This window comes from Siniperca chuatsi, linkage group LG15 (assembly GCF_020085105.1).
Source record: "Siniperca chuatsi isolate FFG_IHB_CAS linkage group LG15, ASM2008510v1, whole genome shotgun sequence".
In the NCBI taxonomy this organism is placed as follows: Eukaryota; Metazoa; Chordata; class Actinopteri; order Centrarchiformes; family Sinipercidae; genus Siniperca; species Siniperca chuatsi.
Window position 1 is genome coordinate 3,445,296 of NC_058056.1, and position 17,756 is coordinate 3,463,051.

A 17,756-nucleotide genomic window follows, 5' to 3' on the forward strand; every position below is an offset into this window, starting at 1 on the left:
TCCTAATGACTTCCTAAAACTCTCAAAACACAAACGATATTTCAAAAAACACAATTTCATTGTAGCTTGCACATGCTGGTTATTTAACATTAGTAAGGGCATTTATCCATCCATTGTACATTATATCAGCAGAGAAAAAGCAAAGGAAATCAGAAGAAGCAGTCTCACCATGTTGATGGGGTCCACTGGTCCAATGCTGTTGACATACACGGCTGTTTCAATCACTGTCGGCCTTACTGAAACATAACAGAAGACATACCGCACTGACATAGACAGCATACATTTTTGTATGTTTGTTAGCTGATGTCCAAAAAACAAGCTGCCTATCAACCTAAATCACAAAGTGAGCAACAACAAAGAACAGCATCTATCCCTATTGTATTACTGTAGGTCCCCGTTTTTGCCTAAATAATCAAAACAGTGGGGTTAGATGATTAGATGGATACACACACAATCCAGAATTTTCCTCATTGTTGGCAATTCAAGTTAATTCAAGATAATCACTTTACCACTTTACATTGGTAAAGTGATGTCACTTTATCTATTTTGTGTCTAATCTCTGGGGCCACCCCCTTAAAAAGATGAATCTTTAGAGTAAAACTCTTAGTAGCAGGACAGTTTGTCTGTGGACAGGGTGAGGGTTCTTAGCAACTTCTACAAGTTGGTAGGGATATTGTGCAGTGAGGGGTGGAATTTGTTGCAGACAATCAGCATTTATCAGGGAAGTAGCACAAGGACTGCAGTGCATAAGGAACTGGACCTTTCAAATTGTGCAAAAATGCCAGAACGCACAAAAATACACTGCATTACATTAATTAACAGGTTGGTGAAACAGTAATGTCAATAATGCCCCTTTTTTGTGTAAGCAAATGTTTGTTTTATTTATTAGTACTTTAGAAGCATATATATAAAGTAGATAGCAGTATAGGAACACAATATCTAAGACTCAGCCCTCTTTGTACTAACACTACAGAATTCTGGGAAGACAGCATCATTCCAGCAACTTTTGACCTATCTGACCCCTTTTTACACAACAAAACACGACATGTACTCTTACACAACTCAATGAATCATCATTCTGCTCTGCTACAGTCTAGCCGTACACACTCAATCTGCATGAACATATTTACAATAGCCTAGACACTGTGTAGATGCTGTTTTCTAAGACGTGCTAGCAATTGACATGTTTCAGTAACTGAAACATGACTAACCTAACAAACTAACTTCTAAGGCAACATGGACAAGAGGTCCTACAGGTGCTCGGAATCATTGAAAGTTGGAACATCTACAGTTTCATGACAACTTAGCAAAATATATTTCCTGATGGAGACAATGTAAAACTGTGAAATAACTAAATAAACTTACAATTATATACACATGCACAGAAACACAAAAGCACTATTTTATTGACAGATTTGTTGTATAATTTTTGAAATGTCAATGACAGATATAACAGACCAAGTACTGTATATTGTGGCTCTCAAGTGAACACCTTGAATGGCTATTTTAGCACATTATGCACATTCTTAAATCCTTAAAACAACCTAAGTAACGTTTGATGAACAGTAGCCATTACTGCTGAGTGGTCTACTACTACCTGCCATACCAGACCAAGTAAGGCCTAGCAGCACATTTTTATCACTTATTACATTTTTCATTTGTATCAGTAAGAATGTGTTATTTCTTCTTTCAAAGCACAGCCTCACTTTAAAAAGTTGAATACTTAAGAAGGTTCTCCCCAGACAGCAGCAGCAGTTGACATGTCATTTCACAAATGGTTCCATGGAATGACAAGGTAGTAACCCTTACTGCACAAGGCTATTTACAAACTTCTTTTGAACTCCCCCTCATCACTGTAAGCCAAGTCTTTTGTGGTAACAAAGCACATTTCCAGAAGATTAACCTAACTTGCCTCCGATGTCAGGCCGCAGTTTGTTGTCGTAGCCCTGCAGCAGTTTATTTAGGATCAAAGTCACATCACTTTCATAGACCTTCGGTGATAAGACCCAGGTCTTATTTATGGGAACATCTTCATAGTCCTCTTCTTCCTGTTTACTGGGCCCAAATGCTGCACTGTGAAGTAGAAAGGGAGAAGCATTGTAAGAAACGAAGATATACAGTATTTACATATAACTCAATGGGTGTTTGTGAATGCCAGAAAATATATATTAAGATTGTTGATGTAGGTATGGATTGGTGTTAAACCCACATTTATTCCATTTAGGTTGGAAAAACCTCTTAAACAGCACTTAAGGCTACAGTATTGACTACAGCACTGGGTGAACATTCCAGTATACTGTGATTTGTCACTGAAGTCAACAGCCTCACAGTTCCAGCACCTACATTTAGGAAACACCCACATCTGCAGGAGAGCACCTCTTAGACATATAGTAATAGCCTAACTTACTCAGCCACAGATTCCCTTCTAGTCAGCGAGGGTGTTACAACCATGGTCGTATTTTGTTGTTGTATGTCTCTTTCATTAGTGACAATATTATGGCATGATGTGTGACAGGTGTATGAGTGGGAATGTATGCAAATAGGTTTGTACCAGCCTGCAGAGGTGATTGGTCCAGCGGCACCTGCAGGTGATTAGCTCCTTCCTGGTGCCAATCAACTCTATAAGGAACCAAGACAGCAGCGGTGCTGCGTGGGGCAGAACTCCTCTCCCTCTCCTCTCAACTGGCCACACTTGTCTCTGCTGCAACTGGGTGCAGTGTAGTTGTAGGATCTCTGCCATGCTGATGGCTTTTTGTTTTCCAGGAGTTTGTAGGGGTGGGCTGCTGTTTCTGTTGATTTTGTTTTCTCCTGTTTATTTTAGTTAGGGAGGTACGTTATTGTAATTTGTTTTCTTAGACCATGTTTGTCATACCTTCCTAATAAGAATTGTTTGTTATTTGGGCCTTTGCCCACCCTGAAGTCAATTGTCATCTCCATCTATTTAAAAACACATTGTAAATAAACATCTGTTAAAAATAAGTAATCAGTAATCTGTCTCTGTGGCCACTTGGGACTTGGGAAAGATATATGTATGTTTATACAAACACAATTTTTCGTTCATATTAATATTTCAACAAAAATATAAGAAAATAATAGATGCTTGAATAGAACATAAATCACATAAGACAGTAAAGAAATGAGCTCCTCGGGGTTAAGATGCAAATACAGCTACAGTATCATCCCTTGCTTTTTGCGCATGCGCCAACATGCATGTTGCCTGTTGCCGTTGCTTGGTCTTGTCGTCTTACTTTTTCCAACTTTTAGCTTTCCTTTTTCTTATAAAACTTGAGTAATTTTTGTGTAAGTGTAATTTAAACTACGCTCTTTACGAGAGTAGAGAGTGTTTTGGTATTTTTTTTCGCCATGAAACTTCTTCTCCTGCTACTCAGTCAGGGCACTGCTGCAGAACAGCTGTTTGGCCGCATTGTTTACATCAGGGAACAGCTGATCACGCTGAAGCTGAGCGGCATGGCGCCCAGGACAACCAATGTCCCCACTGAGATCTGGAGGAGGACACACCGAGGATGCAGAGGTGGAACGAAGCAGCGAGGGAAGAGAGAGGGGTCCAGACAAAAGAGACTTAGAAACAAGAGATTTAAGCCGTATCTGCCTTCTCTCGTCATGGGCAATGTGAGATTACTGGTGAATAAAATGGACGAGCTAACGGCGTTAGCCCGGATTCAGACGGAGTTCCGTGAGTATAGTTTGATGTGCTTCTCAGAGATATGGCTACACTAGGATATCCCGGATCATAACGTTTCCATTGACGGCTTTCAGACTGTTCGGGCTGACAGGGATCACACCGGGAGCGGTAAGCAGAAAGGCGGCGGGCTTGCTGTTCTGGTCAACAACAGATGGTGTAACCCTGGTCACCTTACTATCAAGTAGAGTATCTGTAGCCCGGACATTGAACTGTTAGCTGTGGGACTCTGGCCATATTATCTGCCACGTGAATTTTCACATGCCATTGTTGTGGCTGTTTACATCCCCCACTCAACACCCGAGTGCACTCATATTAATCTCGGGTGACTTCAACCATGTCAGTGTTTCAACAACACTGACTAATTTCACCCAGTATGTGAGTTTTCCTACTAGAGAGGAGAGGACACTAGACCTGCTGTATGCTAATGTTAAGGATACATACAGCTCTTCCCCCTCCCCCCCCTTGGGTAGATCAGACCACAACCTGGTTGGACTGGACACTTCAGGGATGCTGTGCCAAGGTGTGCCACTTGGAGTTCAGCACAGGCTGTTGTGCTATCACCTGAAAACAGAAATAATACTGTACAAGACTTCACTATGGAACTACGTTCATCTGAATCATGTCTGCTGAACTTGAATCATAAATAAAACAAAGCAAAATTTTCTGTGATTTTGTTGCCACACATTTAGAATAATCTTTTTCTTTTCGCCACCACTAGCAGTGGAACTTAAAGATGGTAGTGTTGGTCTGTTTGGAAGCATATATTGGACTATATTCAAATGATAATTTAAGCTTAAAAATTAAAATGTAATTCCACAATACCATTATAATGTGTTTTGAGTAAAAATGAAAATAAAATAATCCAATTTTCATATATTTGTATGGGTGTTTGTATGGGTGTTCTATGACTATTAAAATGAAAATGGAAAAGCTGTTTGACATTTAATATTCAGAGTTGTAACCCGCTGTATAGTGGACAATATTCAAATGCAATAAGTAAAACAGCACCCCCAATCTCTTGCATTTAAGTGTCAAGCAGCTAGCAGGAGAAACCAGGGATTGGACTCAAATGCAGACACTGGGCAGGTGCAGTCCAATAGATTTTAATGGTAAAGAAAAACTTACGACCACGAGTTATAGGCAGGCAGTCGTCGAAATCCGGGAATAAGTCTAACAAGACAAAACAAATCCAACAGGGAGCAGGGAAAGTAGAAAGTCCAGAATCCAGACATAGTCCAAGGGAGACAAAGAATAAATCCAACAAAACTTAACAGGAAACAGATGTTGGGATGCTTGATACAGGGACAATGACGAACTGCCAACAAAACAAAGGAAGCAAACAGACTTAAATACACTCAGGTGAGGGGAGACAATGAGACACAGGTGAAACTAATCAGGGCGGAGCAAACAATCAAAACTTGCGGGAAAAGTAAACAAAAACAGGAAGTAAAACTACCAGACACATGAGGGGAAAAGATCATTTCAAAATAACTACACTACAAGCAATATTTACATGTCACCATGCTCTTTTGGGATCTAAATGAGACTTAACCTGCTGTACTTCGGACAATATTCAAATGAAATAAGCAAAACAGTGCCCCCAGTCTTTGCATTTACATGTCACGATGCTCTATTGGGGTCAACACGAAAATAAACTGTCAGTGCTCTCATCAAGGCAGGTCTCAGTCAGGACATCACTTGCTTAAACATCTGCTGCTTTGCTCATGTGCATAGTCCACTTGTGGCAGAAAGGCGAAAAGGTGGCCGGACCTCACTGACTACTGGATTACTATACAAAAACACAACTTTCAAACTGTTTTCACTGATTTGGTGAAACTAGTGATATAGGGCACTGAATTTAATGAATTTACTGTTTCAGACCACAAATGAGACAAGAAATAGGTTTGAAAAACGATAGATGCTGCAGCATTTCTGGTGGCAGAGCTTCACAGATTACTGTACAAAAACACAACTTCTTGGTTCTTGGTGAACCCGGATGATGATGACGATACTTCAGATCGAGACTGAAATGTTTCTTGCATCACAGCAGCTCTAGGCATTTGCACCATCACAGAGATCATATTTTATGGAAAAAATATTTTCTGCTTTTCCCTTTGATGTCCTCCAGCTGCTCTGCCTCAACTCTAGGTGATTTATGGAGTTTCCTGATGGTAAGATAGCTTTACTTGTTGCTAAGTAACCGCTAACTGCTGCTTAACTAGTCAGTGGCCCTATTAGCTGGCTCTGCCCGGACCGGGAGCGCAGAACACTGGTTGAGTGATGCTTGCACCGTTAGCACAGGGGCTTTGGACTTTTGGACCTATATTGGATCATGATTGGCATGCAAACTAGTTGTGATGTCACAAATCATGCTTGAAGGTGTACTTGTTAAGATGAGATTTAAGTAAGCACAGGAAAACGTTCCAACCTTCAGCAAATGCATATGAAAACAAACTCTGCACATACATCATTCTGCACAGTGTAGCCAACACCTTCTCATTCCCAGGTCAACATTTTTTCAAGCCCCTTGGCGTCTCATACAGATGCACAAGGTAACCTTTATCATGTGTATGAGACACACCGGGCTTTCAATTAACAATGTAAAACCATCTGTGGCAATATTAGATGCTTAAGAGTGTCATGGTGTTGGCAAGCAGGGAACAGGGAAAGGACCCAAACGCAGACAGAAGAGGCAGAACGATGACTTGAATGGTTTATTTAAAACTTACTGGCAAGTACAGGTAGGCAGGCAGGAACACTGGTTGGCTGGCAGGTAGACAGGTAACAAACAGGTAACAGGCAGGCAGATACAGAGGTTGGCAGGTGCAAGTGCAGGCGCAGGCACAGGCACAGGCACAGACCAGACAAGACAAGACAAGACAAGACCAATATAGCAACGGGGACAAACGGGGCCAGGTAACTGCAGGGCTAATGAGGGAGAGTGGAAACAGGTGTGTAGATGGGTGGGGCAGTCAGATGATGATTTTAATGATAAAATTTTAACTATTAGAGAAAAAATTAATCACGTCCTGCCCTCAACCAGTACCGATTTATCTTTAAACACAGGAACCTTAGAAACAGCTGTAAAACATGATATATATTTAGACTGATTTTCTCCTATGACCTTCTTCAACTAACTTCAACGATCTCTTCATCTAAGCCATCAACCTGTCTCTTAGACCCCATTCCAACTAGGCTGCTTAAAGAAGTTTTACCCTTAGTTAGCACTTCTTTACTGGATATGATCAATCTGTCTTTATTTTGTTTTAGTTATGTCCCACAGTCTTTGAACATAGCTGTAATTAAACCTCTTCTTAAAAAGCCCACTCTTTATCCAGGGGTTTTAGCCAACTATAGACCTATATATAACCTTCGCTTTCCTTGAAAAAGCAGTTGCCAATCAGTTGTGTGACTTTCTAAATAACAATAGTTTATTTGAGGATTTTCAGTCAGGATTTAGAGTGCATCATAACACAGAGACAGCAGTGGTGAAAATTACAAATGACCTTTTAATTGCATCTGACAATGGACTTGTCTCTGTACTTGTCTTGTTAGTTCTTAATGCTGCATTCGACACCATTGACCAACATTGCAGAAACTGGAACATTCAATTGGCAATAAAGGAACCGCACTAAACTGGTTTAAATCCTATCAGATCGATCTCCGTTTGTACATGTTAACGGTGAGTCCTCTGTGCATGCCAAAGTTAGCCACAAGGTTCTGTGCTTGGACCGATTTTATTCACCTTATATATGCTTCCTTTAGGCAATATTATTAGGAAACAATCCATAAACTTTCATTGTTATGCGGATGATACCCAATTATATCTATCGATCAAGCCAGATGAAACTAATCAGTTAGCTGAACTGAAGTTATTGTACTTGGCCCCAAACACCTCAGAGACACATTATGTAAATATATAGTTACTCTAGATGGCATGCTGCATGTCTCAAAATGATGCAGAAAAACTAGTCCATGCATTTCTTATTTCTAGGCTGGATTATTGCAATGCCTTATTATCAGGCTGCCCGAATAAGTCCGTTAGGACTCTCCAGTTGATCCAGAATGCTGCGGCACGTGTATTGACAAGACCTATCAAAAGAGATCATATTTCTCCAATATTAGCTTCGCTGCACTGGCTCCCTGTAAAATCCAGAATATAATTTAAAATCCTTCTTCTCACCTACAAAGCTCTTAATGGTCAGGCACCATCATATCTTAAAGAGCTCATAATACCATATTACCCGACTAGAACACTGCGCTCCCAGGATGCATGGTTACTTGTGGTTCCTAGAGTCTCCAAAAGTAGAATGGGAGCCAGAGTCTTCAGTTATCGAGCTCCTCTCCTCCTTCTCTTCCTCTCCATCTGTATGCATTTTATCCCATTACTGCATGAAATGAAATTCTATGTGGTCTTTGCATTGTGCCTCCCTCTCCCCCCATTCCCCCCTCCTCCAAACCCCTCCCCTCTCTCTCTCTCTCTCTCTCTCTTTCTCTCTATCTCTCAAAACCTAACACGGCAGCGGCGGATGGCCGCCCACCATTGAGTCTGGTTCTGCCCAAGGTATCTGCCCTCTCTACCCCATTAGAACACTGCCCTCCCAGATTACAGGGTTACTTGTGGTTCCAAGAGTCTGCAAAAGTAGAATGGGAGCCAGAGCCTTCAGTTATCAAGCTCCTCTCCTGTGGAATTAGGTCCCAGTTTGGGTTTGGGAGGCAGACACCATCTCCACATTTAAGAGTAGGCTTAAGACTTTCCTCTTTGATAAAGCTTATAGTTAGGGCTGGCCTGGGTGAGCCCTGAACCATCCCTTAGTTATGCTGCTATAGGTCTACACTGCCGGGATGTACCTCTTTCCTTTCTCCTCCTCTCCCTCTCCATCTGTATGCATTTATATCCTATTATTGCATGTTAAAGAATATGATCCTTAGTTTTGTTAGTTATTACGAAGATTCTCTCAGGTCTGAGATCGTTGCTATCGTGGTCGCTTCTGGATGCAGCTATGCACACGTATGTTGTGGGTGAATTTTGCAAGTTCAACTCCTGTTTTGGGATGTCTGCTGTCGGTGGGCTCTATTCCATTTCAAATTGCTGTTGGCAGGCTGTAACCTGAATCCAAACACCACTATCTCTGTTAAGAAAGGTGTTTTATAGCCCGTGATTGTATAATGTGAAGTTTCTCATTTAATTTTATATTTCTAAGAATATGTGGCTGAGGATATTTGATTATGAAATCACCTTACTTAAGAAGGGGTTATCAAACTGGACTTTACGTTTCACATCCTTCATTTAATCCCTGTACTTGTTCATGTTCAAATGTATCATCAAACATATTGTGCACTGCACTCAACCTCCACTGTTACATATTTAATTATTTATGCACATGTCACATTTAATTTTTGCTCGTCATTTTTTTATTCTTCTGTGTTGTGTTTTTTGGGAGCAAATACCAAGACACATTCTTTGTATACTTGCATTGGCTAATAAAACAGATTCTGATTGAATGGGCTATGTCATGCTGACATAAAATCCCAAAACCAAAAATCATAAAGACACAAAAAAATCTCCAGGGTTGAGTAAATAGTTGCCTATGCATGCCTCAGTATTTGATGACCTGTGATTGAGATTTTTCAGCCATAACTCAAGCACTTCCTCCAAGCCTGTAGTATTGCCCTAGATTGTTAGCAATATTGTACAATAATCTCTGAAGGTGACTCATTTTGGTCACAAGTTCCAATAAAAAAAACAAACAAACAAAAAGCTTCATTTTATATATTGGAGCTAAACCAGATACATTGCTGGAACGGTTGTGACCTGAAGAGTAAGATACGTCAGTATGAAGATTATTCATGGCTCCTGCTTTGAGATACTGACCTTTGAACCTTGACCTTGGTGCATATTTGAAGACTTATAATCCAGCAACAAAAGAGGCTACAGACATGGGACCAACTGTTATAGAGAGCTACTGACTTCAGCTATCGTGAAAGCATAGTCAGCACCTGGGGGCATTGTCACATAAGATAAGATAAGAAATTTCATTGATCCCACACTGGGAAAATTTGCTTGTTATATATATTGCCTTGAGAGATGGATGAACTGCACAGACTTAATTGCACAGGATACAGCAGGAGGTAGTTGCACTGTGTAAATAAATTTGATTGCACAGAAAATAATTTCAGTAATAAGTATAATTTAAATGATATATGTATAAATATAAGGATATGTATAGAGACTGATAAATATGAAGGACCGTTGCACAATATAAATATAGATATAATTAATTGCACAGAATAATAAATAAATATGGTTTAATTTATTTCCACCCATTTAAGAATTAGATATTTAAAATATGATTACACAAATGTGTTTACGATCCCCTTAAACTCCCCAGTGTACTCTCAATTCAGTATTTACAACTTCCAATCCTTTGAAAAACACTAACATTTCCTGAAAACTACAATTCCCTGCCATGCAGCTTGATACAAATCAGCACCACAGTTGTAGTTCTTCCGGTTTTCAAAGTAGGGTTGTAAATACGATTGTAAAAAGATATATTTACTAAATATATCAAATATCTAGTACAGCCGAACTAGTAATTACATTGCATCTAGATATCTATGTTAAGAAAAAGTTAAAATATGGTTTATTTATTTAAGATATTTTAGCCAAAACAGGAGTTGAACACCACGTGGTTTACAGCTTCCACATGATGTCACTGACTGACACCGATAACAGCCAAGAGGAAGGAAAAAAAATGTTTTCCCCTGGATCAGGAGCATTTCAAGCCAAAAACGACTGTATAAAATTCTTTGTGGCACACTATGTCTGGCTGATTGTGAATGTAAATTCAGTGTACAATAAGTACTTTATTAAGTAATTTAAACGTTTTCCACCAGACTTCAGGTTTAGCTGTGAGCTGACTCCTCTTGCAGCGGTGGCTAAGGATCATGGGTATGTAGCCTAGCCTTCTGCAATCTAAAACTGACAACAAAAAAAAAACTTTATTTCACAGAATCAAAGGAGAAATAATTTAAACTGATAGCCGTAACATTAACAAAATGCCAGTGTTTGTTGACCTGGGAATGAGAACAGGTTGAAGGAATAAGAAGCAAAACATATTTTTGTGTGGAGGGAATTTAATTAGTTCCCTTGAATTAGTAGTTTGTGTCAAGTTTTTTGTAAACTCGATGACATCTGCAGCATCACCATCATTGAGGATAACAACCTGTAACACAGTTAAATTTTATTTTATAGTTTCAATGGGTACTCAGAATGCAACCGCAAGGGGGCACAAGCCAGTGTCTTCTTGTGCCAGTCCCAAGTCTGGATAAATGCAGAGGGTTGTGTCAGGAAGGGCATCCGACGTAAAACACATGCCAAATTAAAAATGCGAATCGTGAAAATGACTTCCATACCGGATCGGTTGGGGCCCGGGTTAACAACGACCGCCACTGGTGCTGTTGACCTACAGGGTACCGGTGGAAATTGGACTACTGTTGGTCAAAGACAAAGAAGGAGAGGAGGAAGGAGTGTTCGTAGGCAGAGAGAGAAGAGGAAAGTTAAGAATGTAGGACTGACAGTAGGGACTTTGAATGTTGGGACTATGACAGGGAAGGCTAGAGAGTTGATTGACATGATTCAGAGAAGGAAGGTGGACATACTGTGTGTCCAGGAGACCAGGTGGAAAGGTAGCAAGGCTAGAAGCTTAGGAGCAGGGTTCAAGTTGTTCTACCATCGGTCAGATAGGAAGAGAAATGGAGTAGGAGTTATCCTGAGAGGAGTTTGTAAGGAATGTTCTAGAGGTGAAAAGAGTATCAGACAGGTTGATGAGTCTGAATGTGGAAATTGAAGGGGTGACTGGACCACTACAGCTACTGTGATCAGGGAGACAGGTAGGAGGGTACTCGGTGTGTCATCTGGAAAGAGGAAAGTGGACAAGGAGACTTGGTGGTGGAACGAGAAAGTTCAGGAGTGTATACAGAGAAAGAGGTTAGCTAAGAAGAAGTGGGACACTGAGAGGACTGAAGAGAGTAGACAGGAGTACAGGGAGATGCAGCGTAAGGTGAAGGTAGAGGTGGCAAAGGCCAAACAAAGAGCATATGAGGACTTGTATGCTAGGTTGGACACTAAAGAGGGAGAGGTGGATTTGTACAGGTTGGCCAGACAAAGAGATAGAGATGGGAAGGAAGTGCAGCAGGTTAGGGTGATTAAAGATAAGGATGGAAATGTATTGACAGGTGCCAGGAGTGTGATGGGAAGATGGAAGGAGTACTTTGAAGAGTTGATGAATGAGGAAAATGAAAGGGAACGAAGAGTAGAAGAGGTGACTGATGTGGAGCAGGAAGTAGCAAAGATTAGCAAGAGTGAAGTGAGGAGGACGTTGAAGAGGATGAAGAGTGGAAAGGCAGTTGGTCCTGATGACATACCTGTGGAGGTATGGAAGTGTCTAGGAGAGGTGGCAGTAGAGTTTCTGACTAGTTTGTTTAACAAGATCTTGGAGAGTGAGAGGATGCCCGAGGAATGGAGGAGAAGTGTACTGGTGCCAATTTTTAAGAACAAGGGAGATGTGCAGAGCTGTGGCAACTACAGAGGAATAAAGCTGATGAGCCATACAATGAAGTTGTGGGAAAGAGTAGTGGAAGCTAGGCTAAGGGCAGAGGTGAGCATTTGTGAGCAGCAATATGGTTTCATGCCTAGAAAGAGTACAACAGATGCCGTATTTGCTTTGAGGATGCTGATGGAGAAGTACAGAGAAGGTCATAGGGAGTTGCATTGTGTCTTCGTAGATTTAGAGAATGCGTATGACAGGGTGCCGAGAGAGGAGCTGTGGTATTGTATGAGGAAGTCTGGAGTGGCAGAGAAGTATGTTAGAGTGGTGCAGGACATGTATGAGAGCTGTAAGACCGTGGAGAGGTGTGCTGTAGGTGTGACAGAGGAGTTCAAGGTGGAGGTGGGTCTGCATCAAGGAGCGGCTCTGAGCCCCTTCTTGTTTGCTCTGGTGATGGACAGGCTGACTGATGAGGTTAGACAGGAATCTCCATGGACTATGATGTTTGCGGATGACATTGTGATTTGTAGTGAGAGCAGGGAGCAGGTGGAGGAAAATCTAGAGAGATGGAGGTCTGCTCTGGAAAACAGAGGAATGAAGCTTAGCTGCAGTAAGACAGAATACATGTGTGTCAATGAGAGGGACCCAGGTGGAACAGTGAGGTTACAGGGAGCAGAGGTGAAGAAGGTGCAGGACTTTAAGTATTTAGGGTCAACGGTTCAGAGCAATGGAGACTGTGGAAAAGAGGTGAAGAGGCGAGTGCAAGCAGATTGGAACGGGTGGAGAAAAGTGTCAGGTGTGTTGTGTGATAAAAGAGTATCAGCAAGAATGAAAGGAAAGGTGTTCAAGACGGTGGTGAGACCAGCGATGTTGTACAGCTTAGAGACAGTGGCACTGAAGAAAAGACAAGAGGCAGAGCTGGAGGTAGCAGAGCTTAAGATGTTGAGGTTCTCTTTGGGAGTGACGAGGATGGACAGGATCAGGAATGAGTACATCAGAGGGTCAGCTCATGTTAGATGTTTCGGAGATAAAGTCAGAGAGGCCAGATTGAGGTGGTTTGGACATGTTCAGAGGAGACTGTGAATATATTGGCAGAAGGATGCTGAGGTTGGAGCTGCCAGGCAGGAGGTCTAGAGGAAGACCAAAGAGGAGATTTATGGATGTAGTAAGAGAGGACATGAAGTTAATTGGTGTGAGTGAAGAGGATGGAGGCACATGATTCGCTGTGGCGACCCCTGAAAGGGAACAGCCGAAAGGAAAAGAAGTTTCAATGGGTACTCAGTCAGTGAAAACAGTTGTGATGTCATAGTGATCATAACAGCTTGGGCTTGAGACATTATAACAGAAAGCTTAAGTTACAAAGTATGAGCGTTTGAAAGGCATGGGCAATTTCTGGGAAAAGGGGGCTAAAAAGGAATATATTAAGGTGCATTATGGGAAATGTAGGATACAGGAGTTTGACCCCTAGGGAAGAAGTCTAAATGAGGCTCTCACCCCCATTCTGATGAAGTGCTTTGTGAAACTGGTTCTACAGCACATAAAGAACAACAGTCTGGATGCTCACCAGTTTTCTTTCAGAACCAACAGATCCACAGAGGATGCCATCTCCACTGCCCTCCACTCAGTCTTCACACACCTTGAGAACAACAACACCTACATCATGAAACTTATTAGAAAACTTAGCACTCTGGGCTTGAATACCACACTCTGTAAATGGATATTGGACTTCCTTACAAACAGACCCCAGACAGTTTGGATTGGCAGTCCCAGGGCTGTGTGCTCAGCCCCCTCTGTTCACACTATACACCCATGATTGAAGCCCCCGACATGGAGACAACTCTGTTGTGAAGTTTGCGGATAACACCACCATCATCGGCCGGATTACAAACAACGATGAAAATTCATATCGGGAAGAAATCAACAATCTTGCAGTGGTGCACAGAGAACAACCTACTGCTCAACGTCAGAAAAACCAAGAAGCTGATCGTTGATTTTAGGAAAAAGGAGGCAAAGACACACACCCCTCTCTACATCAGTGGAGCTGAGATGGAGCAGGTGATTTTAGGTTCCTGATCAGCATCACAGAGAACCTGACATTGTCCTCTTACATTTCCACCCTGCTGTATTTCTTAAGGAAATCTAAGAAGGCAAAATCCTGTGCCAAGTATTTATTAACTTTTACAGAGTAGCAATAGAAAGCATCCTGACTGGAAACATCACAAACTGTCATGGGATGTGCACAGCCAAAGACCAGAGGGCTCTGCAGCGGGTGATTAAAACTGCTCAGAAGACCATTGGTACCAACCTATCGTTGCGTTGACGTGCCTGTGCAGAGCCCAAAAGATACTAAAGGACAGTAACCACCACAGCCACAGCCTGTTCAACCTGTTGCAAGTCTGGCAAGAGATACAGACGTATCAGCTGTCATACCTCCAGACTACAGAGCAGCTTCTTCCCTCAGGCTGTGAGACTCCTTAATTCATCCTCAGCACTCCAGCATGTAAAATAGTTTTCATTTCTATGACTTATTATTTTTATGACTTATAATTTATTCTCTGATTTACTGTATATCATTTTAGTAGCATAAGGGAACTACAAACAAAATCTCATTATACAACCATGTTGTAATAAATCTATCTTGTATCTTGTAAAAGTCAAGATATCTCCACCTCTGCAGCTTTACTTTTAACCATTCTTTAAATGACAGCAGTAGGGGCTCTGATTGGCTCTGATTACTCTGTGGGTTGGACTTTAAATTTTTAGTCAACATTGACTACAGGTATTCAACAGATCACTATATGAAAACTGTAAATATTAAAGCAAGAGACAAATCAGTTGTGAGATGGATATGACAGGCAGACATATTATGTAATTGGAATCATTTGCAGTTCCATTTTAAAATATATATTAACAATCTATAATTGGCATATGTAATGATGTTTTTATTATCATTAGTTTTACTTTGAGGTTTAAAATACTCCATACTTTCCAGTTGTTGGGTGCATTACCTGACTTCAAAGAAGAAAATTTGATATGCAGAATGATTTGTTGAATAAAGAAATGCACTGTCTACTCGCAGATCAGCAGCTTCTACCTAACATTTTCACATTTTTCAGCTGGAGGAGTAGGCCTGTCCTTACCAGGACACAATTTATACCTCTGTGATCAACTGACATGATTTGTTGAATAAAGAAATGCACTGTCTACTTGGGGATCAGCAGCTTCTACCTAACATTTTCACATTTTTCAGCTGGAGGAGTAGGCCTGTCCTTACCAGGACACAATTTATACCTCTGTGATCAACTGACAGATATATAGGTTTCCTCTGGGGCTGAGGTAAGTGAAGATCTTCCAGGTCTTCAAGGAACAAAATCATCCATCATCTGTCCATCAATAGCCCATGTGACATTCTACTGCTGATGAGACCTTAAGGCTTTTTACAGACCCTTTGAAACCTGTAATAAAACCACCCTGTTTTTGTGCCCAAAATACATTTTGGAAATCAGCGGGGTGCCGCACAGATTAGAAATATGCAGACATATGGCTTAAGGTTGGTAAATTTTAAGAACATATGTTTTCCTCTAAGGCCCCAGCTCACACAATGACCCGCTGTAGCCTACTGTGATCACAGGTAGAAGATGCGGAACACAGCGATTCCTGTCTGAGAGCAAAGACATGAGAGCCCGGAGGAGGAGGCAACATCTGCAGCTATTTACCCTGACAAACCTCCCTCCTCTCATGATGGAGACATCCCTGCTCCTTCACGTAAGTAGGCTACACACTTACCAGAGTCCGAGTAGAGCGAAGAGCAGCCAGGGATTCATGGCTTTGTCCTGCAGAGCTCTGACAAAAACCCGCTTCATTCTCTCGTCAACAGCTGGGAAACGACCTTAACGGTGTCAACGGAAACACAGTGGAAATTGAAGATTTCTGTCGCCAGGTCGCGTCTAAATGCAGCCGATGAGGGTTAAATGTTGCGACGTTAGGATGTGAGAGATGCGTCCATGGTGTGTGTGGAGGGGGAGGAGTGAGTGAGGCTGTTTCCACGGAGCTGACTCTGCTCTAGTCCATCTGCAGTGCCGCTAACAGGCTGCTCTGACAGAAGCTGCTCTCACACTGGCTTCACAAATCTGTAGGCTTATTTCTTTTTACATAATGACTGACGGATGGTTTTTGATTTGTATTATTTCTTACTAGTATTCACAATGATTTTTACAGTATATAGCTATCCAAGGAAAACAGAGCTCTTTATGCAGTTGAACCATGCTTCAGATTTACACCAGCTGCTGTGTAATCCATTTACAGCTGCAGGAGCTGCTATGTAGACCACATCATATAGTGTGTTGTCCATGCATGACCATTAGGGACAACCACAGGCTGTTAGCCTATATGAGCAGTTTGAGCAGTTGGGGATTTGATTAATTGCCTTGCTCAAGGGCAGCTTAACAGAGTTGTGGGAGGGGAGAGAGTCACATTAATTGCATTCTATACTTCATGTCTTCTCAGTTACTCAGCCAGGATTTTAGCAATACTGAGGTCATAAGTCCAAGGTCCCCCCACCCCACCTCACCTACTGCTCCCTTAAAAACCAAAGTCTCTTAAATTGTTGATGTATTGATTTTGTTGAAATTGATTTTTTAAATTTTTATTTATCTAGCTAACCGTTCAATTAGGACTATATTTTCTGTAAACTTTTTAAAAATTATTTTGGAATAAAAACAATTAAATTCTATTCATCATAAGCTATTTTTCATAGGCCATCCGATCATTCCATCTGATGCAAAACGTTAACTATGCATAGCATGCCTGTGTCTTGTCAAGTTATTTGATATTTTATTTGTTGACATCATACAGCAACCAACTCCTCATGTTTTCTGATGAATTTCTGCGAGTCATTTTATGCCATTGTAAAGTAACTTGAACTGTATATAAAATGTGCTAGACTTTAAATAAATGTCATTTTGAATTAAAGAAAAGTGTATTTTAGTCCAATGTTTTTCACCAGAATTGTATTTATGGCACAGTGGAGAAGGTTTTGAAACAGCATGTAGACCATCATATTGGGCAGTGGTTCCCAACCTGGGGGGCAGTACTCCTTGAAGGAGTCACAAGCTAAATCTTAGTGGTTGCCAGTTGATTAACAGGATAGGAAAGATGACAAAGCCTAGTTCTGCTAGAAAAAATAAAAGTTTCTTCCTGACTTTTCTTTGATTGTTGCTTTTCCTTGTGAAATACTGCAGAGTTTAGCCTACAAGAATTATTAAAATGACAATCTGAAAACCACTAGTGGAACTGCTCACAGCTCATTGATATATGCAACAAATGCTACATTTTTTATATGATTTCCTTGTCAGTCCAAGAAATCAGTTCAGAAATTGTCCAATACAATCTTCACTTCTCTTTTCTGTATGTTAGGGGAGAACCAGGCTGAAAGTATAAGTAGTTTCATTCTGACTTATTTCAAAAAGAAATATTTTTCTTCATCCCTGATAATATACTGTCTG

The 17,756-nt window shown here is 41.0% G+C and overlaps 1 protein-coding gene across 2 annotated transcripts in view; it reads right to left on the minus strand.

The window, feature by feature from the left end:
• Positions 1–16,176, minus strand: part of gabrg1 (gamma-aminobutyric acid type A receptor subunit gamma1) — a 53,610-nt gene extending 37,434 nt beyond the window's left edge. For both annotated transcript variants that reach the window (XM_044166887.1, XM_044166886.1), the window contains exons 1-3: positions 16,039–16,176; positions 1,913–2,073; positions 169–236 (exon numbers count right to left, since the gene is read on the minus strand). In XM_044166887.1, coding sequence (XP_044022822.1) covers positions 169–236; positions 1,913–2,073; positions 16,039–16,115 — 306 coding nt within the window. In that variant the 5' untranslated portion in view covers positions 16,116–16,176. The remainder of the gene's footprint in view (positions 1–168; positions 237–1,912; positions 2,074–16,038) is intronic.
• Between the last annotated feature and the right edge of the window lie 1,580 nt (positions 16,177–17,756).